General features: G+C 41.6%; 1 protein-coding gene across 1 annotated transcript; it reads left to right on the top strand.

Annotated features, from left to right (window-relative positions):
- The first annotated feature begins 2,040 nt into the window (after positions 1–2,040).
- On the top strand, positions 2,041–20,696 carry CCNA1 (cyclin A1). The gene is made up of 9 exons (XM_063304334.1): positions 2,041–2,158; positions 5,143–5,321; positions 9,747–9,981; positions 10,103–10,221; positions 11,883–12,106; positions 13,354–13,558; positions 18,103–18,216; positions 19,330–19,463; positions 20,500–20,696. Exons 1-9 carry the CDS (start codon positions 2,041–2,043, stop codon positions 20,549–20,551), a joined length of 1,380 nt encoding a protein of 459 aa, XP_063160404.1. The 3' UTR covers positions 20,552–20,696.
- The last annotated feature ends 1,453 nt before the right edge of the window (positions 20,697–22,149 follow it).

Here is a 22,149-nt window from a genome sequence, read left to right as displayed (position 1 = left end):
GGATTGGAATTTGAGAAAGCATCTCAGATTAGACCCTTCCTAGTTCTCTTTAGGATAAAGGCAGGGAGGAGAGAGGCACATTCAGAGTTGCAAGATTCCTTTACTGTAACTCTATAATAAAAGTAGTTTTAGTATTCATGACTTTGGAGTTCAAGTCTGGTCTACCTCAAAGGGCTGACATAAACCAAGGTTCTACTTTTCTCTAGAATGCACTTTAAGTTCCCTGTTAAATGGGAAGTTAACAAAAGACCAGTTGATCAGGTTAAGGACTTCAAGTACCTAGATATCCACTAGGATGTCTTTTCACCTGTTGGTATAATTAATTAAGTGGTCTTTCTATTAGAATTCAAAAAGTTTCTAACATAATTTTAAAATATGTTAGTCATCAAGGTAATAATTACATTCCTGCAGCAAGAAAATTGTATAAATCAAAGGTGTTGGGTTTATTGCTATATAGTACACAACTCTGTTTATAAGGATGTTCCTACTTTAGAAGCTGTTCAGTCTCAGTTTCTGAAAGCCAACTCACTCAACTTCAAATGCCTTGTTCAGCTAGAGCTTGGCTGTGTTTCTCTTGGGGCCCACCTGGGAATTTGCTGCCTCAGATTTTGGCTGAAATGAGAACTTTGGGGTGAGTTAAGGTTAAGGTTGAGTCAGTAATCCATATACTACTACACTACCTATTGTATCACCCATAGTGTCTGGCATTCATAAATGTGATCATCAGAAATTTTAGTTGTTTTTCTGCTGAAGAAATTACAATCTCACTTTTGTAAGACCTAACTTGGACAACCACTATAAAAGGTTTAGTTTTTCTATATTTTAATTTTTGTGCTTGCATTTTATTGGTTTGGGATTGTAAATACATGATTTGATTTGACAGTTATGGATACATTTACTGATGCACTAAACTTTTCAGCTGAAGCTTTGGTGACTAACTGGAATGACCAGCTGGCCCAGGCTGTCAATTGTTTGGCTCCTTAGCAGCCTGCATGTCCACTGAGCCTGTAAGTTTACTGAGCAATGGTGGGTGATGAAGCAAGCAGGCAGATGTCTAGAACATTGGTGGTGTAAGTCTAAAGGTAAATATGGCTGAGCACATAGTGTAGGAAAGCCTACACTACAACAATGAACAAGGTGAAAAAGAGGTTTTTCATGTACCTCCATTGTATCTCTCAAAATTGCCAAGAGAGCTGTCCCAAGTTATGGTAATGGGGTGATCTTTTAGTGTCATTGACAACAAGCTGAGATTTTTATGGAAATTTTTACAGTCAGAATTGCTCATATCTGTCATTGTATCACAGACACTTTTGGTGGTAACAGTAGAGAGGTGGCTAGCACACTAGCTTGTCCTGTACAGTTGGATCAATTTTAACATGTGCACACTGAGGATGTCGACAGGCTGCTTGGATGAAGACAAGCCATGGCATGTTCTTCAGATCCAACTCCCTCTTGTCTGGTACTGGTTAGGAGGGATCAGTTGACAGAGGTGTTATATTCATTAATATCTTCCTCAGTGGGGAAGATGCCATCTGCCTTGAAAGATACAATGGTATGCCCCCTCCTAAAGAGGCAGTGACTAGATCCCTCCCTTTTTGCCATCTTTAGGTAGGTATAAAATGTGCCATTCTTGGCCAAAGTATTTGAAAGTGTGGTGGAGGAGCAAGTCTGCACACTCCTGAATGAAACTGATTTTCTAGATCCATTTCAATCTGGTTTCAGGCCAAGTCATGGTTTAGAGATAGCTGTGGCTGCTCTGATGGATGATCAACTGAGGAAACATGATAGATTTTTCTCTTCTTGTGCTCTTTGATATGTCAGCAACTTTTGATACCATCAGCCATGGTATCCTCCTTGGCCATCTTAGGGAACTGGGTGTCATAACTTTATTATAGTTCTACTTGTACCTCATAGGCTGGTTCCTGGTGGCAGTATTGGGAGACCACTGTTCTACCCCATGGTCTTTAAGATATGGGATGCAACAAAGTTTTATTCTGTTCCCTTTCAGAAGCTGTGTAGCTGAGTACCAGCCTTATGTGGATGACACCCAAGTGTACTTTTCTTCTCCATCAACATCAGGTCATTTGGCTCCTTGTTTGGCTCCTACCTGGGCTATATTGCAGACTGGATGAGGAGCAAAAGGCTGAATTGAATTCAGGTAAGTCAGTGAGATCACAGGTTGGGGAAGACCTCGACCATTTAGAAGGGGCTTTTTCTGCTCTGGACAGTGGTACCTTTCCCTCAAAGAAGCAGGTACACAGTTTGGAGGTGTTCTTTGGCTATGTACTGTTCCTCAGTGGTCAGATCAGTTCAGTGGCAAGAAATATCTATTTCCAATTGAGAATTATTTAACAGGTACATTCATTCCTGGAGAAGTCTGATTTGGCTACAGTGACACATGTCAGTTACTTCCCATTTATATTATCGCAATGTGCTCCATGTAAGGGTGCCCATAGAATTTACAGCAGTTCCAAAATGCGTTGGGTGCAACACCAATTCTGATTAAGCTGTACTGGTTCCCAAAAGATTTCCAAGTCTATTCAAGTTGCTTCTTCTTATATATAAATCCCTAAATGGCTTGGCCCCTGCTGATCTCAAGAAATGACTTCCTCCATATGTAGTAGCCTGAAAGCTGCATTCTTCAGAATGCATGTGGCATCCTAGAAAAAGGTGCTCCTTGAATATATCACAGCCAGGGCCTTTTGCATGGTGGCTCCAACACTGCAGAATTTCTCCTCCCTCACAGTTTCAAGACCCTCTTATGGGGCATATTTCACAAAAAAATTAAAAACCTGTTTTTATATTTTAGCCTTTCCCGCACAGAAATCTTGTTTTTAATCTTTTGTTTGAACTGTAAATATCCACACATTTTCATGTGTTCTTTTATTGCCCAGCCTGACTATTTACTATATGTTTAAGTTGTTTTCATATTTTCATTTTTGGATGAAACCAAAAAGCAAAAACTAAACAAACCATGTTCCACCTTAAGGTGATCCATGATCCCAGTTTTGTTTTCTGCTGTTCTAGTGGGCATGAAGAGTAGTTTGAAATTCGTGGTTTATGGATCACTGTGCTGTTAATCTGGCAAATTATGATGAATATGAACCTTTCTGTTGCCTCTGTTGCAACCAACAACGACAGTGAGGGGAAATAACGTTTCCTTGTCTTTACTGAGGGACGGACGTTCGTGCGTACTGCACTCGATTTGGTGCCATCCCAGCCACAACTGATCTGCCCAGCCAGGAGCGTCTCTGAGAGGCATCACAACAAGAAGCAACAACAACAAAACAATAAGAATACGAAATCATGGGCGGGGGGACGGAGGGGACCAGGTAAGTCAACTCTCTGCAGGCAGTCCAGCTGAAATTTTATTATTTTCAATCCCAAGAAGTTCCATCCAGGCGGCGCGGACCGTGCGCATCGAGAGAACTGTGGGAACCCCAATGTCAAGATAGACGGATTTCTCTTCCCAGCAGCAGGCAAGAGATCTCTATGGAGATGCCAGGTTGCCACGGGAGCTGCCCTCCGCATGCAAGCGGGCGGGCGGGCGGGCGACCGCCGGCTGTAACTGGCCGTTCCCAACAGACGCGGGCGGCTTGAAAGTAATTAGAGCGCACGCCGAGGTGCCGGCGGACAGGGCGGTGCGCCAGCGTCGAGCGCTGATTGGCTACCGGCTATATAGGCTGGGACGGGAGGTCGGAGCGGCTGCGTAGGGTCCTTCCTTGGTCCCGTTTGTTCCGCTGGGAGGGGAAAGGAATCCTGTGACCGCCTTTCGCTACAGGTGGGGAAGAGAGCAGCGAGGAGCGGCGGGGTTATTGCAACAGAAATGGGTGACGTTGGCATGGTTGTGGGGGTTGCTTCCTTTTGGGGAATAACCGAGCAGTGATGGGGAAGGAAGGATCAGCACTCGGGGCGAACGTCTTCTGCCCCCACCCTCTTTAGCTTGCCTGGAGTTGTAGTTCCAACAGATCAAGACATCCTGCATCCTTGTCTCCCCCCCGATTGTGATGTGGAGCTTGGGAAAAATCGTTCTGTTTTTGGAATCATTTCTTCACCAGCTCACCATGGCAGAAGATCGTGGGATTTATTCAAATTCTTGTTCTGGAATACTTAAAGAATTATTATTTACCCCCAGAGCATGTTTGAATGCCCCCAAATGTCTTAACTCAGTGTTTCTCCACCTAGGCAACTTTAAGATGTGTGGACTTCAACTCGCAGCATGGCTGGCTGGGGAATTCTGGGAGCTGAAGTCCACACATCTTAAAGTTGCCAAGGTTGAGAAACACTGTCTAAACTAGTAGTAACATCCACTGAGGGACCTGGATATGCCTCCTAGGTAAGGTAGTGGCTGAATTTCTGCAGGTTGTAACCATGATTTGGTAAATAAGCCCCATTGACTGGGTTCAAAGATTGTAGTAAATTATTCATAATGTTTGCCTACTCAACCAAAACAACCACACTGTGGGCTTGTGATGCATAAATATAGCCTGAGTATGAGTTTTGACTTGTTTTCTTGGAAGAGATTCATAGGGACTTGATTCTATCGATGTAGCTGTATTTGCATAACACGCTGAACTGTAAGCCGGCCATATATTAATTTCCTGTCGTGTGTGAACTCAGCCCATTTAGTTAGGTAATGGGTCAGTATCTTGCAAACTCAGACTACTGGGTTAATTGAGTAGATGAGAGAGAAGCATGTCATAGAACTACAGCCTGTGTTCCCATAAGATCTTCAACTATATGCCACTTCAGCCAATCTAAGACCATGGCTTTCAAATGATGAAACTGGCCTGGGGGAACAGTATTAATGCTATCATTACAGTCTTCTTTCAAAAGCTTACTGGCCTTGAGGATGATCAGAGTTAGGGAGGTATGATATTCCAGCTCTAACATTTGAAAGAGTTATATGTATGTGGAGTGGGTTACTAGCTGAATTCATTGTTGATGTGCAGTTTCTCATTGTGCAGATATCTGGCTTTATGGGAATGTTGTTGGGACCCTGTGGAGGTAGCTACGCTCACAGAAAGCAATGTGAATATGCATATCACGTGTTTGAAGATTTTCATTTGTATGTGTTAAGCCAGAGAGAATGGTAAGTTGATTTGAAAATATAGTTAAAGTGTTCGTGTAATTTTTTTCCAGGATCAGTTGTTGATCTGCAGGAAATGTACTATAGCAACAAGGATGATGAGATGGTACAAGCTGGACTTCAGGATGTCCTGTCACTTCCAGTTATACCCCATACCAGTCAGAATTCCCAGCACAGAGTTGTTCTTGGGGAGCTGAGTGAAAATGGACAGTGTCTGAGGCCCTCTACCCAGGTAAATTGGTATATTTTTGGATAACCAGGTACCTAGGTGACTGAGCTGAATATATTAAGAGAACAGAGTGGTGGTTCAGTGCTTCTGCATTAGTCCTTAGCGGAACTTCTCCAAATGTGTTCAACTTCAATTCTCAGAGTTGGAAGTCTAACCCACGCAGATGATCTCAAGGTGGGGAAGCCTTCCTTAGCACTATGCCCATGCTGCTGAATTCTGGACCAGCTGAAGCTTTTGAATGCTCTTCAAGGACATACTGTACACTGCAGTAGTAATCAGCAGATTACTAAGGAATGAGTGACCATGAGCAGCTCCTCCCAATCTATGAAAGGGTACAACTGGCATCCAAGGTGTATTTGTGCTAAAGTTCTCTTACCCATGGCTTCCACCTACTTTTTCAGCAGGAGCCATGAGTCCAGGACAATCTCCAGATTACACTGATTGGAGGAGTATAACCCTAGCCAGAGTTAAATGGCAAATCACAAGATAAGGAGTGCCCTAAAACCCCCAGCTACTCAGTCTTGTCAGGGTTGAGCTGAAGCTGGTTCATTCCCATACAGACTATGGGCACTGAGGAAGCACCTCCACAGCATCACTTGGCCTAGGGCAGAGATGTACAATTGAGTAACATCAGCATACTGATGACACTTGACCCTGTGCCACTGGATGACCTCCCCCAGCAGTAGCTGTTAAATAGGAATGGGAAGTAAGTCAAGCCCTGCAGCACCCAGAAAGCCAAGACCTAGGGCTAGACCTCTCTCCACCACCACCAATTGGAATCAGCCTTGGAAAGAAGACAACCACTGAAGAACTGTGCTTCCCACTCGCAGCCTCTTCAGCCAGCCAGAAAGATACTGTGGTTGATGGTATTGAAAGCTGAGTTCCCAGAGGTCATCCACAAGCATGATCAATGCCATCTTGGTACTACATCCTGACCTGAAACCCAACTGTAATGGGTCCAGATAATCTGCTTCCTCAAGAGCCTTTTGAAGCTATAGACCTACCACCTTCTCAATAACCTTCCCCCAGAAGGAGAAGTTGGAGACTGGATGAAAATTGTCCAGTACTTCCGGTTCTAGTAATGTCTTCTTGAGAAGGGGCCAGACCACCACCTCCTTCAGGGCACATGGAACCATCCCCTTCTCCAAAAAGGCATTTATAACTACATGTCACCTCCCAGAAGGTCCTGACCAATCAGGAAGGACATGATCTAACACACAGGTGGCAGAAATCAATCCAAGTACCCTGTCCACTTCTTCAGGAGTAACTGGATCAAAGTCAGCTCAGATAACCAGACAAGACCCAGATTGTGCCATTCTGGGGGTGTTTTAGTGGTTGCTGGAAATAAATCCTCTTAAATGGAAGCAACTCAATGTGTCCCAAGCATAGTGTTGCTGTTTGAACTTCATTATGTTATTTAAAATATCAAGGTTTTCCTTTTTTATTTTAATTAAATCATCATCCATTTCCTATCCTTAAGTTTCTTAAATTATTCTGTTAGCTTCTCTATTGATATTCTTGGTTTAGATTGCCAAAATTATCCCAGATGCCCATAACATAAATTCTTTCCATTTCATTTAGAAATATTTAATAGTTTCTATCAAAAAAGAATTCCAGCCTCATTTAGCAGAATTATTGACAATAATTTCTGTGGTGTCAAGATATTGCATTGGCATGTTGATAAATGAGGTTACTGTTCATAAAATACCATGAAAACTTGAGACAACTAGGTATCCTGCAAATAAGCTAGCTGAAAGAAATCTGTAAAGAGAAGTGCTTGAATTGCTAGTGAACAGTTCAGTTTTATAAACTAAGTAATCTGACTTTCCTATAATATACATAATACTTGGGTCCAACGATAGTCAAAGTGTTAAGGGACTGTTAAAGAGTGCTGGAATGTAGGGCTAATTGAAATGTGTGTGCTCTTTAAATGGAACGACTCCAGTTTTTAACCTCAGTTACTAAAACTTCAGGACTGAGAGAGATTGGCTGTATTCATACACTATTTCTTTATTCATTTCGCTGGATTTAGACGTTGCCTGACTCTTCGATAACTCTGGATAGCTTACATTTTAATAAAAACCATGAAATAAAAAAAGGAAATGAACATGTACATCTGGAGAAAACAAACCCAAACACCTGAAAAGGAAAACCAACAGGGTCAACAGCCACCCTAATCCTGACTTTTGGAACAGCTGCAGCATGGGAGCCATACAGGTTTGGGGTGGGGGTTTGTTTCAGAAGGCAGGTGCTGAAACCAATGAAATCACGTTACAACTTAATACAATGAATGAACCCAGCTGATGTGTCAATGATTTCACTGTATTATCTCCTTCCGTTGGACTAGAAACACTTGCTGGGAATTAGTGCTTAGATCATCACTTCTATAAGAAGGTGTTACTCTTCTCTTTTACATATATAAAAATGGCAAGCATCATGTATATACAGGTTGGGGAAGACAGGTACTCTACAATCTGGATTTCTAACTCTTCAGCTTTGCTTCTGTTGCTCAGTGAACTTTAGAAGATGCATATAATTATTTCTGGGTTTGTGTAAGTGAGAGCAATGATACATCATTAATCCTGTCTGAATACTGAGGGAAGTAAACTGTAAACAGTATGAAAGCATAGAAATGTAAACAGTGGGGTTAAAAGACTGTGTGTATATGCAAAGCCAAAATTTACAGAAGCCCGGAAGGTCGGCGGTTCGAATCCGTGTGAGGGGGTGAGCTCCTGTTGCTAGTCCCAGCTCCTGCCAACCTAGCAGTTCAAAAACATGCAAATGTGAGTAGATTAATAGGTACCGTTTCGGCGGGCAGGTAACGGCGTTCCGTGTAGTCATGCTGGCCACATGACCACAGAAGTGTCTACGGACAAACGCTGGCTCTTCGGCTTTGAAACGGAGATGAGCACCGCCCCCTAGAGTCGGACACGACTGGACTTAATGTCAAGGGAAACCTTTACCTTTACCTATATGCAAAGCCAAAATTTACAGAAGCGCAATAGCCCTTGATATCAGTATTCAATATATAAGATTTTCATATAAATATCTTGGGTCATTCCTCTGGTACTTCATGGCTTTCTGGTCTTGATTTTTGTGTGTGCCTGGCTGACTAGCAGGTGGTTAATTCATCTTTGGGGGTTGAGGAAATTTATGTCTAGCCTATCTTGAAATAGGTGGTGGTGCATTCTCCTTAGGAAATCATTGCTTGATGTGGCTATTCTAGATAATTACTAGTCTGTTTCCAACCTTCCTTTTTAGGGAAAGTTGTTGAGAATGTGGTATGGCTGCAGCTGTACATCTCCATTCCAGGCTGGGCAGGAGATGTGGTAGAGGTCTTCACCTGTTCATGGAGGTTGTTGGATGGGGAAAATAAAAAACAAACTCAGATTTAAATCCTGCAGGTGGTTATGGATTTTAAAGTTGACTGATTTCAGAAATAGTTCATCTTTAGTTCTGAATGGGATTATAGTCCCTCATTCTCAACTGGCATATAACTGAGGGTCTTCTTAGACTTGTGACTCTTTCAAGAACAGCAGGGGGAGATCACTACCAAGAAACCTTTTGTGCAATTACATCTTATGTACCAGTTGTTGTCATTCCTGAAATGGGAGGCTTTTCTCAATGTCACCCATGCCCACTGTACCTAAAGCTGTCCTTGAAGACCATTCAGAAGCTTCAGAAGGTGCTACATGTGGGTGTACCAAGATTCCTTTATATGACACCACTGTAACAGGAACTGTCTTGGTGGATGGTTAGCTTCTGATTAAAATTCAGGGAGCCAGTTGTCAATTTTAAAGGATATTTCTAAGACTGCCTACTTCAGATTAAATCCAGATGCTCGAGACTGTCCCATCTTTATTAAGCTTTCAAACAAGACCATAAAAACATAGCTCAAACAGCACACAAAGACAAGATGGAAAATTATATTACTTCTGGGTATAGGTACACTTTGTGGGATATTATTTTGTTTGCGGCATTTAAAAAATGGTTTTAACTTTACTTTGTAATTGGTTATTGTAAGCCACTCAGAGTCTCAGCATATAAACTGTAGTGAGTAAATAAAACCTAACCATACTTATTGTTCAGCCTACTGGTTTCCTTCTGTTCTAATGCAGTCATAATTTGAGGAATCTTTAGTTTCCATCTCTGCTTCATCTGGAAAAAGTATTTAGCATTTTCCTGTGATTCAGCTTCAGAACTGAAAGAATGTGTTCATTTCCTAGATCACAGTGCCCAGTTTTATGATCTAAGCTAGTTATTCCTGATCTTGGGCTGGTGGAGTTTGAGTTGTGGCTCCCATCATAGCCATGCAGCACAAACCATAGTCAATGATTATAAGAGTTGTAGTCCAACATTTAAAGCCCAAGGCTGATCTGAATAATACTGCCTTTATTTTTTTATACAGAACTAGTGATTCTTTTTCAGGGACCTTCCATAATGAGACATCTCTCTGGATCTGAAAATGTTTTTCCTGTGACTGGCAAATGTCAGTTGCCAATCTGTATGTCATCCAAGAAAAGCTTTACTGTTTATGTAGATGAAGTGGAAGAGAGAAACAAATATAACTTAATAGCTGCAGAAGAAGTGGAACCCAGCATGTGCGAAACTGAGACCAGTATAATAAAACCTAACCTTCATCTACTGTTGAACTTAAGTACAGGTAACTAATCATTAATTTAATAGGGCAACGTTTTTAACATCTTGTATTATATGTTGCCTATTATGAAAGCAAACAATATTTGAACATTAAGGAGTACTTTTTGAACATCTTGCTGATCTAGTGTCTCCAATGTTGGTGGATAAGTCACTGCAAAATGAAGATTGTGAGGGTAATGAACTGGACATCATGAGTAGTGATGAATATGCAGAAGATATCCATAATTATTTACGAGATGCAGAAGTAAGTAAAAAATTGAACAGGCTTGCTATAATATTGTCCTGTAGAGTCTGGCCACATAACATGTATTCTCCATGAACTCCAATCTTTCTTTAATGAGTCTGTCTCTTAAACTTCACTGTAGGGAATGTTTCCTCCTTGTGTAATCTTCCTAGAAAATGCTTCCCATTCTATTAGTGTGGAGAATGCATATACTGTAGCTTAAATCTTAACAGCTTTAGGATTAATGCTGTTGACTTTGCATTCCATAACTTACTAGCAATGACTACTAAATGGGAGTACATTTCAGCTCTGTTGTTTACATAACTATATGTATTTGTGCACTGCTCTCTCTCTGTGGATATTTTAATTTCTATGGCCACCTACTTGTGAATGACTCTGGGGGCTAGTAGTTTTGAGAGATAGTGAGATTTCCAGAGAAGAAATTCAAAATGCTTTTTAAATCTTAACTCACTGGATTCATACATTGTTGCTAAGACAATTTATACCTTATGTGACACATGACAACAATCTTTGTGGCTTTGCACTGACAAAGGTATGGGGGATAGCAACCACTTTAGAGGACCAGGTGGAATTTGAGAAGTTGTAGCAATGGAGGGGAACCAAGAACAATTTCAACACAGAGAAATGCCAAGTCCTACACTTGGCTAGAAAAAATCAAAAGCAAGACTGTAGGATGAGGGAGAACATACTGGGTACTAGTACATATAAAAAAGTAATTGGTTGTCTTGGTGGGTCACAAGCTGAACATGAGCCAAATATATCAACAGAAGTATCCTGTCGGGATCAAGAGAAGACATCATTCCTCTTTTCTATGCTGGTTAGATCACAACTAGAACACTAGGCCCATCAACACGTTTTAGGAAGGACGCTGACAGTCTGAATGTGTCTACAGGAGAGCAGCCAAGATGATGAAGGGCCTGGAAAGAAAAGAATTAAGGATTGATTGGAATTGCTGGATATGTTTAACTGTAGAATAGAAAACTGCAAGAGACATAATGGCTGCTTTCAAATACGTTAAGTTTGTCATGGACAAGATGAGACAGAATTATTCAGAGTTCTTCCAGAAGACCCAGCAAGAAATAGGGGAGTTAAATTTCAGGGAAGTGGATGTCAGTAAAAAATGAGCTAATGATAAGAATTGTTCAACAGTGAACAGATTGCCTTGGGAGGTGATGGACACTGTTAGTGGAGGTGTTTAGACAGAGGCTGGATGGTCATCTGTTGGGGATGCTATAGTGGTGGACTTCTGCACTGGGCAGAGGATTGAACTACACAAACTCCAAGATTCCTTTCAAACTTTATGTTCTATGATTGGTAATTATAACAAACTATTTTAGATATAGTTGTGCAGAGAACCACAATTATATGTCTCCCTAAACCAGGATTCCTGTTTGTTTCATCCAATGCAAATGTCTTTAAGATGTGCCCCTAAGAGACAGAGGAGTGCACTTTTATTTCTTGCCCAATGGCTACGTCAACCAGCATTCTTGGAACATTATATTAGGTTACAGACTATAATTGTGCTTTACTGAATGTCACAGTTGGCTGACATCATATAACACATTAAACCAAAGCCAAGCAAAGCATATTATGGCTTAGTGCAATATGTGTAGAAGATACATTCCCTCTGCTTATTCTAAGGCTAAACCCTTTCTATGTAGGTCAGATATAGACCCAGACCATACTACATGAGGAAGCAGCCTGATATAACCTCAGGGATGCGTGCCATCTTAGTGGACTGGCTAGCAGAGGTTGGTGAAGAATACAAGCTTCAGACGGAGACACTGTACCTTGCTGTGAACTACTTGGACAGATTTCTTTCTTGCATGTCTGTCCTCAGAGGAAAATTGCAACTTGTAGGAACAGCAGCAATTCTCTTAGCTGCGTAAGTATGCTTACACAAAAGACAACCTTTGGCAGATGACTGTTCCTTTGGGTTGCTTGTTAGGGTGATAGAAATGGCTGAAAAAAATGCAACAAAACAAGCATTAGCGCTCCTCTGGTTTGGCTCCACATTTTTCCCAACCTCCATTTCTAGCTTTTACTGTTCTGCCCCAAGGTTTAAAACAATCAGAGTTTTAGAGGGACTGACTAGGGATAGCTGTCTTTGTGTTCATGTGCCAGAACATATATTCCTCTCAGGAAAGCATTTTAAACATCTCAGCCTGTCTGGCAAGCAGGAAAGCTACATTCACAACATGCTCTGTCTGTCCTATACTATGCTGGAGATAAAATCCAATATTGGATCTTCATTTTGGGTCTGCACCCTAACTTGATCTTTACCTTACATAACTGCATGTCGATGATTTCAACAAGTCCTTGGGGCAGGGTTAAAAGAAAAGCTGTTTTGAATGCCAATTGCTTAGCAGGCAATTTCCTACTTCACTGTCCCTTGCATTTCTGCAAATGCCTAGAAGACATGTTAGCCTGGCATAGCAGGCAAGTCTGTCTGTAAGAATATAATATCAAATTCCCTAGCTTGTCTGTGTTTATAATAATTCATTAATATTTAGTAACGTTAACTGACATATTAATGTATTTGTTATATATATTACTTAGGTGTTACTATATTACAGGCTCATACATGAGTTTCTGTAAGAAAGTGTAAAAGACTCAGGAATAAAAAGCTTTTGGGAGGTGGGGGAATAATGAGGTGAGCAAGTTGAGTTGAGTGAAAGATTTTAGCTGGTACCAATGATTAGATGATAGTAGCTCCATGTGGCTAAAGTACTGAACTAGGAGAGTCAGGTTCTAGCCCATCCTCAACCATAGAAGCTCACTGGACAACTTTGGACTAGTCACGTTGTCAGCTCAACCTACCTCAAAGAGTTGTTAGGAAAAATATGTTGAGGGAACTCTATCACCTGGAGCTCCTAAATGAAAGGCAGGATTTAGACCAAATTTATTATTTATTTATTTTATTTATCAAATTTATCACCACCCATCTCCCAAAAGGGACTCCCAAATTAGTAAATGAATAAAAGTAAGATTGCTTACTTTACATTGCTCTATAATGAAAATGTAGTGGGGCTATCTAAAGATTATGGTGCTGACTGAGTGATAGTCATGGATTAACAGCCTGAAAACACACTTGATATACAACAGAACTTTCTATACCATTCCTTTTCCCAGGAAATACGAAGAAATCTATCCCCCAGAAGTAGAAGAATTTGTGTACATAACAGATGACACTTATTCCAAAAGGCAACTGTTGCGAATGGAACACCTGCTTCTTAAAGTACTTGCTTTTGATTTAACTGTGCCAACAGTCAATCAGTTCCTCCTTCAATATTTACAAAGACATGATGTAAGTCTTAAGATGGAGAACTTTGCAAGGGTAAGTTCTTTGCTTTAAAGGTTATACTTTGTCTTGTAGGCATTTAAAGGACATCTAGACCCCAAAAAGGGACGCGGTGGCGCTGCGGGTTAAACCGCTGAGCTGTCGATCGGAAGGTCGGCGGTTCAAAACCGCGCGGCGGGGTGAGCTCCCGTTGCTCGTCCCAGCTTCTGCACACCAAGCAGTTCGAAAACATGCAAATGTGAGTAGATTAATTGGTACCGCTTCGGCGGGAAGGTAACGGCGTTCCGTGAGTCATGCTGGCCACATGACCCGGAAGTGTCCTATGGACAACGCCGGCTCCAAGGCTTAGAAACGGAGATGAGCACCGCCCCCTAGAGTCGGACACGACTGGACTTTACGTCAAGGGAAACCTTTACCTTTACCTTTAGACCCCAAAAAAGAGATAAGGCATTATTTTTAAACAAGCAATGTGCAGAAGTGGAAGAAGACAATAGAATAGGAAGGACAAGAGACCTCTTCCAGAAAATTAGAAACATTGGAGGTAAATTCCAGGCAAAAATGGGTATGATCAAAAACAAAGATGGCAAGGACCTAACAGAAGAAGAAGAGATCAAGAAAAGGTGGCAAGAACATACGGAAGACCTGTATAGGAAGGATAAAAATATCGGGGATAGCTTTGACGGTGTGGTCAGTGAGCTAGAGCCAGACATCCTGAAGAGTGAGGTTGAGTGGGCCTTAAGAAGCATTGCTAATAACAAGGCAGCAGGAGACAACGGCATCCCAGCTGAACTGTTCAAAATCTTGCAAGATGATGCTGTCAAGGTCATGCATGCTATATGCCAGCAAATTTGGAAAACACAAGAATGGCCATCAGATTGGGAAAAATCAACTTATATCCCCATACCAAAAAAGGGGACCACTAAAGAATTTTCAAACTATCAAACAGTGGCACTCATTTCACATGCCAGTAAGGTAATGCTCAAGATCCTGCAAGGTAGACTTCAGCAGTTCATGGAGTGAGAATTGCCAGATGTACAAGCTGGGTTTAGAAAAGGCAGAGGAACTAGGGACAAAATTGCCAATATCCGCTGGATAATGGAAAAAGCCAGGGAGTTTCAGAAAAACATCTATTTCTGTTTTATTGACTATTCTAAAGCCTTTGACTGTGTGGACCATAACAAATTGTGGCAAGTTCTTAGTGGTATGGGGATACCAAGTCATCTTGTATGCCTCCTGAAGAATCTGTATAATGACCAAGTATCAACAGTAAGAACAGACCACGGAACAATGGACTGGTTTAAGATTGGGAAAGGAGTACGGCAGGGCTGTATACTCTCACCCTACCTATTCAACTTGTATGCAGAACACATCATGCGACAAGCTGGGCTTGAGGAATCCAAGGCTGGAGTTAAAATCTCTGGAAGAAACATTAACAATCTCAGATATGCAGATGATACCACTTTGATGGCTGAAAGTGAAGAGGAACTGAGGAGCCTTATGATGAAGGTGAAAGAAGAAAGTGCAAAAGCTGGCTTGCAGCTAAATCTCAAAAAAACCAAGATGATGGCAACCAGCTTGATTGATAACTGGCAAATAGAGGGAGAAAATGTAGAAGCAGTGAAAGACTTTGTATTCCTAGGTGCAAAGATTACTGCAGATGCTGACTGCAGTCAGGAAATCAGAAGACGCTTAATCCTTGGGAGAAGAGCAATGACAAATCTCGATAAAATAGTTAAGAGCAGAGACATCACACTGACAACAAAGGCCCGCATAGTTAAAGCAATGGTGTTCCCTGTAGTAACATATGGCTGCGAGAGCTGGACCATAGGGAAGGCTGAGCGAAGGAAGATCGATGCTTTTGAACTGTGGTGTTGGAGGAAAATTCTGAGAGCGCCTTGGACTGCAAGAAGATCAAACCAGTCCATCCTCCAGGAAATAAAGCCAGACTGCTCACTTGAGGGAATGATATTAAAGGCAAAACTGAAATACTTTGGCCACATAATGAGAAGACAGGACACCCTGGAGAAGATGCTGATGCTAGGGAGAGTGGAGGGCAAAAGGAAGAGGGGCCGACCAAGGGCAAGATGGATGGATGATATTCTAGAGGTGACGGACTCATCCCTGGGGGAGCTGGGGGTGTTGACGACCGACAGGAAGCTCTGGCATGGGCTGGTCCATGAAGTCATGAAGAGTCGGAAGCGACTAAACAAATAAACAACAAAGACCCCAAAACAAATATCCACCTATCTGCATTATACTATCCGCTTACAAGACGTATTTAATATGTCATGCTGAAATTACAGTTTTTAAGTACAGATACTTCAGTAGAATTTCTGTTTAGGTCTGCTGTATCTGATGATCAGAGTTTATCTTGGCATTTCTAAGAGATGAGGTCTGTGTTACTGAGAGGACAGGTGTGCAAACTGAAGATCCAGAGCTACACATTTGCATCCCATCTCAAGGCCTTGTCTCTGGGAACTCTTCCCAAAATTGCTACTGAATTATAAACTCTTCATGTCACAGAAGATGGAATTGTCACAAAGAATATCATTCACTGTACTGAATTAATTTAACTTAAACTGAAATCAAATTTGATTATTTATTTATTGCATATATATGGCCGCCCATCTCGCAAAAAGTGACTCTGGGCAGTGTACAACAATCAGTAAAAAAAATACATGCAGATACAAATACATAAAAACAGTCATTATAAAAAATATAGAAGTCATTAAGAATAAAAATATTATCAAAAATTAAAATATACAAACCACGCAGAGAGACTAAAACGATCAGCCACAGTGGAGCCATCTAAGGAGGTCTCCAGTTCCCTGGGACCCCCAGGCCTGGGGAGATAACCAGGTCTTGAGGGACTTCTGGAACAATAGCAGGGATGGAGCTAGCCTCACTTTGGGGGAAGAAGGTTCCATAAGGCAGGTGCCCTGGCAGAGAAGGCCCGCCCCCTGGGACCCACCAGTGCAAGGCCCTGGCGGATGGTACCTGCAACATGCTTCTTCTGCTGATGGGATGGGCTGTTGTAATCGGGGAGAGGCGGTCCCTCAGATAACCCGGCCCCATGCCATGAAGGGCTTTAAAGGTCAAAACCAGCACCTTGAATTCGACCCAGAAACAAACTGGCAGCCAATGCAGCTTGTGGAGCAGAGACATAATACGTGCTCTTCTAGGAGCACACATAACTGCTCGCACTGCTACATTCTGCACTGGTTGAAGCTTTCAGATAGTCTTCAAGGGCAGCCCTGTGCAGGGGCACAACTAGGGGGCACAACCGGGGCATGTGCCCCAGGCGCCGCGCTGGGGGGGCGCCAAAATGAGCACTGGGGGACGCCAAAATGGGCGCGGAATCCATATTTGCCTGGGGTGACACAGATCCTAGTTGCGGCCCTGGCCCCATGTAGAGTGCTTTACAGTAGTCCACTTGCGAGGTGACTAAGGCATGAGTGACTGTAAGCAAAGCCTCCCAATCCAGGAAGGTGCACAACTGGTGTACAACACAAAGCTGTGTAAAGGCGCGCCCTCCCACGACTGCCACCTGCTCTTTTAAGCAGGATCTGTGAGTCTAGGAGGACCAACAGATTGCACACCAGGTCTGTCTGGGGCAGACATCCAGCACCAAAGATGGCATAGTCCCTGCTGAACCAGAAGGCCCCAAAACCCAGAGCCACTCAGTCTTGCCAGGGTTCAGCTGAAGCCTGTTGTTCCCCTTCCAAACCCTCAAAGCTTCCAGACACCAGGATAAGACATCCCCAGCATTGCTTAATTTGCCTGGGGCAGAGATGTATAGTTGGGTACTGATGATACCCCATGGCAATGGATGAGCTCACCCAGCAGCCTCATGTAGATGTTGAATAGGAGAGGGGAGAGCACCAAACCCTACGGCACCCCACATGGTAGGGGTGAGGGCAGGATCTCTCCTCCCTAATCACCACTGACTGGAATCGACCCTGGAGAAAGGAGGTAAACCAGCACAACACCATGCTGCCCGATCCAGAAGAATACCATGGTTGATGGTATCGAAAGTCACCGAGAGGTCAGATATGGCAAGGATGGATGCACAACCCCCATCCCGCCCATGCCATGATCTACTGAGATTTGAATCCAAACAAATATAATTATTGTTCTATCCCTGCCCACTTATTGAAGATGATTCCTGACATGCCATTGGTACCAAATACTTCATATCTCTGCCTTGGATAATCTGGAAGAAGTGGAAAAGTGGGGCAGAACCAGTGTAGTGAGATTTGTCCCCTTCTCTCTTCCCACTCCAGGGATAAGTGGGGAGGGACAAGAATACCATTTGTGAAAACATAAATGAATTTCTTGCAAAGCCATTGAAGGTAGGCTGAGAGCCATTTGAAATAAAGTGGTACTTCCCTTCCATAGTTTGGAAAGCAGATCAGCATTACTTTTCTAATGATCATAAGCAACATGCAACAAAAGGATGGTAAAGGCTTGTTCAGCTAATTGGTGTAAGTATGCCAAACCTTTGGTAATACTGATATAAAAAGATGAACATCTTATATCTCTGCTAATGTTCCTCCCTTAAAAAGTGTTCTGTTCTTTAGTACATAGCAGAATTGAGTCTCCTTGAAGCAGATCCATTCCTGAAGTACCTGCCCTCACAAATGGCAGCAGCTGCTTATTGTCTAGCAAACTACACTGTGAACCGGCATTTCTGGGTAAGCTGGATTTTTTAATATTAAAGGGGCTGAACAAGGCTAGACATTCTTCAAGAATGAACTATGAAGGATGAAAAGTTTTTTTACATTTGCTTTAGCTGCATCTTTTTTTATTTTCTTCAGAAATGGCTAGTTCAATGAGAAGATCAGTACTATGACAAACAATTTCCAATGTTTATCACTTAGGCTATGCCTCTAAAAAGAATGTTTACAGATTTTAGCTCCAGCTCAATAGTAGTTTATTCCAGCACCACAGGCTTTGTCCTGGCACCTTTTTAAATATTTTATCTCAAACTAAGCAGATATGAATTTGTCATTGCTGGAATGTGTTGAGGTAAAGCCTGGAGGTAGCAGTCATAGCAATACAACTCTGTTGTGGGTTTCTTCAGTTTTGCCTCATAGGAATGCTCCCATTATGTAGAGCAAAGACTCCAAAAACCTCTGGGGGACCTGTCCAAAAATTTCCTTCTGGACACATTTTTAAAAATGAAATTATAATGTTTAATGTGATGGAGGATATTATTGCATATAGGGCACTTATATGAACTGTATTTAACTGATTGGATGCCATGTTAATCCAATTAAGATTGGAAGTTAAATTTTTGTTTACTTGCCTTAACTTCTCTATTTTTGGAGCACAAAACTCAGCATACCATACAAAGCCCCGCCAAACATGATAATATGATAGCAGATGACCAAAGTTTTCATAATTGTAAATGGGGTACATAATGTGAGTTACGATCTTTGCTCTCGTTTTGCTCCTCAAAACTGAGCAAAGCTTTGTTTTAAAGATTTTTTAATTCCTCCTTTACTATTTTTATAAATAAGTTAAACATACCTAATACTCCTTCCTCCTCCTGTTTTCCCCACAACAGCAACCCTGTGAGGTGAGTTGGGCAGAGAGAGCGTGACTGACTCTAAGTCACATATTCAAGCAGTCTGAATTGATTTATTTCAGTATCCCTATCGAATGTTTAAGATAAGGCTGCTGAGTTGGGCAAAGTCTGTCCTAACTTGATAGCTGACTCAGCTTAAGTTTCTTTCCAGGTTCTTTCTTGTCTCTCTGAATTTATTTATAGTACTGAAGCTGTAACTCTGTCTTCTCATGAGCAGCCAGAAACTCTTGCTGCTTTCACTGGATACTCGCTGAGTGAGATTGTGCCTTGCCTAAGCGACCTGCACAAAGCATGCCTCGATGCGCCTCATCGACAGCAGCAAGCAATAAGGGAGAAATACAAGCTGACTAAGTAAGTTCTTGGGTCAGCAGCTGCATCTTGTCCTCCTAACCTCCATGTCACCTCATAATGCTGAATGTGGAATGATGGGAGCAAACTAGTAGAATTCAACAACTGAAGAGGGGACATGTGAGTTTGCATTTGCAACAGTGCTCAGTGTTGTTGGACCAAAGATCCCATTATCCTTCACCATGGGCTATACATAGCCAACGTGATAGAAGTTGGATTCTTAAGTTGCTTGTCCTATCCATTCAGACTGATAACGTTGAGCAGATGGCATATATGTATCCATTCCACACAGTATGTGTGTGATAGGTTCAAATGTATACATTTTTATTTTGCTAAAGTTGTCTTTCTGTTGATAGGGAACCACTAATTATTCAAGGCAGTATGCTTACTGAATATACCTTTGGGGTACATTACTTACTGATGTTCATACACTTTCAGATTAATTATAGTATATGATGTTCATACACTTTCAGATTAATTTTTTCAGAATCTGAAAAAAACTCTCAAGAATGACTTCCTCCTTGAGCATTCTCTCAATGATACATATTCAAAATACAGCATCATTTTAAAGAATACTGTAGATAAATATCTTAGAACGATGTAATAAGCATCAGTTCCTTATATAACTCTTGCAGGCAATATATAATTTGGGAGTGGCAGAATACCCACAATTCACAAACACAGATCTTCCAACATTTATTCCAGTGCGCAATTCCTTATGGTGTTTCTGTGTGAATCTGAAGCACTGCAGCCCTATGTCCAAAAGCTTCTTTGCCCCCCAAACAGCACCTGTCTGTAACAAAGCCGTGTGTTTTCTTGGGGTTGCATGTCTGCTGGGAAAAGATGCAGCTGCTTTAAAGTGGTTCATACAGGTGCTGTGATTGTATTTCTGGATGGTCTGATGCACATTTTAGAGAAGGTAAGTGATGGGCTGTACAGCCCTAGTTTCTGAAATCAAACCACTGATCTAGAGCACTTGAACCTAGAGACTGTCAAGGTCAAGCTGTGGTCAGTAATAAGTGGCTTCCTTCCTTTACAGATACATGCAAGTATCCCTCCTGGAGCCACCAGTTGTCCTACCTCTACCTTGAACTGCAGTATGCCCATAAAAACACAGAAGCTGAAGCACTTGCCTCCTGATCAATAGAGTTGATCTGGCCAATTTGTTATTTTTATAGGGCACTGCAGGTCACGTGTCTAATCTGCTGCTAAAACTATTTTTAGATGACCTTCTAAGCTGTAGCTGTATTGTATTACAAGGACTCAGTACTGTAGTTTTTATCATAAACTAAAGGCACTTTTAATAAACATCTTCATCTTCAAAAGAAGAACTTGGTTAGTAGCTGTGTATGTCTCCTTTGCTTTTGAACATCAATTTTAAACAGCTGTGACAAACTGATCATTAAATTTGCCAATAAAATGAAAACTGGGACTGTGTCTTAGGGAGAAATGGTGGAGAAAGACTTTATTTAAGAGTTTGGTTTGTCCTGAGTGAATATCTCAAGTTCAGATTCTTCTTTCCTTTCCTCATCTCAAGCTAAAGCAATTTAATCTTGGCTATAATTAATATACTATCCGTGTTTGTGGCAATTCTCTAACAAATGGGAAGAACCAGACTGTTACCCAGGATGGCTGCCTTCTAGAAATCAAAGGTGGAAATGATGCAGGAAACATTAGAGAAGTGAGATGCTGGTACTGTAATGGGGGAGAATTGTGTGCTTAGTTCATGCTGGAAGAGAGAGAGAAATAGTGACCTTATCCAGGGAATACTGTAAATAGACATCTTATTTTATAAACACACATTAGGGTTTGTGTTGTCATTTCTTTTTGGATAGGGTAGTGACACCTTTTTTTAAGATGCTGGTATGTTCATTAGAGGGAAAAATTAATTTGAAGCAGTTCATCATCGTTTGTTTGTTTATTTTCTCTCCCGCCTTTATGATTTTTATAAATAACTCAAGGCGGGGAACATACCTAATACTCCTTCCTCCTCCTCTTTTCCCCACAACAACCCTGTGAGGTGAGTTGGCTGAGCGAGAGTGACTGGCCTAAGGTCACCAAGCCGGTTTTCCTGCCTAAGGCAGGACTAGAACTCACAGCCTCCTGGATTCTAGCCCAGCACCTTAACCACTAGACCAAACTGGCTCTCTTATCTATCTATCTATCTATCTATCTATCTATCTAATATTTATTGGGAAAGGTAAACATTCCCTCAAATCAATCTGAACTCTTGGTGATTACATGGACATGTTCATTTAGTTTACTTGGCAAAATATGGGAAGTGGTTTGACATTGCAATAATAATAATAATAATAATTTATATGCTGCCCAAAATCCCTTCTTATGGGATGTTACATCAATTTCCCAGTCTTAGGTTACCACCATGGGAATTCCTGGTGGTTTCTTATCCAAGTATTCACCAAGTCTTTGTGTGTCTGTGTGTGCAATAAAAAAACTATACACACATACACAGATGCAAAAAAAAAAGCTTTCATTACATCAATAAAAATCTAGTTCATATACAGAGAACAAGCACTTATCAGTCCAAGATTGTAAATCTGGGCTGGCCTTCTGTTTCCATTGTAAAAGAGTAAACTTGAGACAACTACAGTTCTTTATATGTTGGTATATAATAAAAGGTTGCATTTACACCTTTAAATGATACTGCATTCCCCAAAACCATATTAAC

The sequence above is a fragment of the Candoia aspera genome, chromosome 5 (assembly GCF_035149785.1).
Source record: "Candoia aspera isolate rCanAsp1 chromosome 5, rCanAsp1.hap2, whole genome shotgun sequence".
NCBI lineage: Eukaryota > Metazoa > Chordata > Lepidosauria > Squamata > Boidae > Candoia > Candoia aspera.
This window is presented reverse-complemented; position numbering and strand designations above follow the sequence as displayed.

Bases quoted from the DNA above. Each gene is read 5' to 3' on its own strand.
- CCNA1 (XM_063304334.1), top strand. From the start codon at position 2,041: ATGACACCCAAGTGTACTTTTCTTCTCCATCAACATCAGGTCATTTGG. The intron at 2,159-5,142 runs GTAAGTCAGTGA...ATTTTTTTCCAG, and splicing joins AAAGGCTGAATTGAATTCAG to GATCAGTTGTTGATCTGCAG. The intron at 18,217-19,329 runs GTAAGCTGGATT...TCTCATGAGCAG, and splicing joins CTGTGAACCGGCATTTCTGG to CCAGAAACTCTTGCTGCTTT.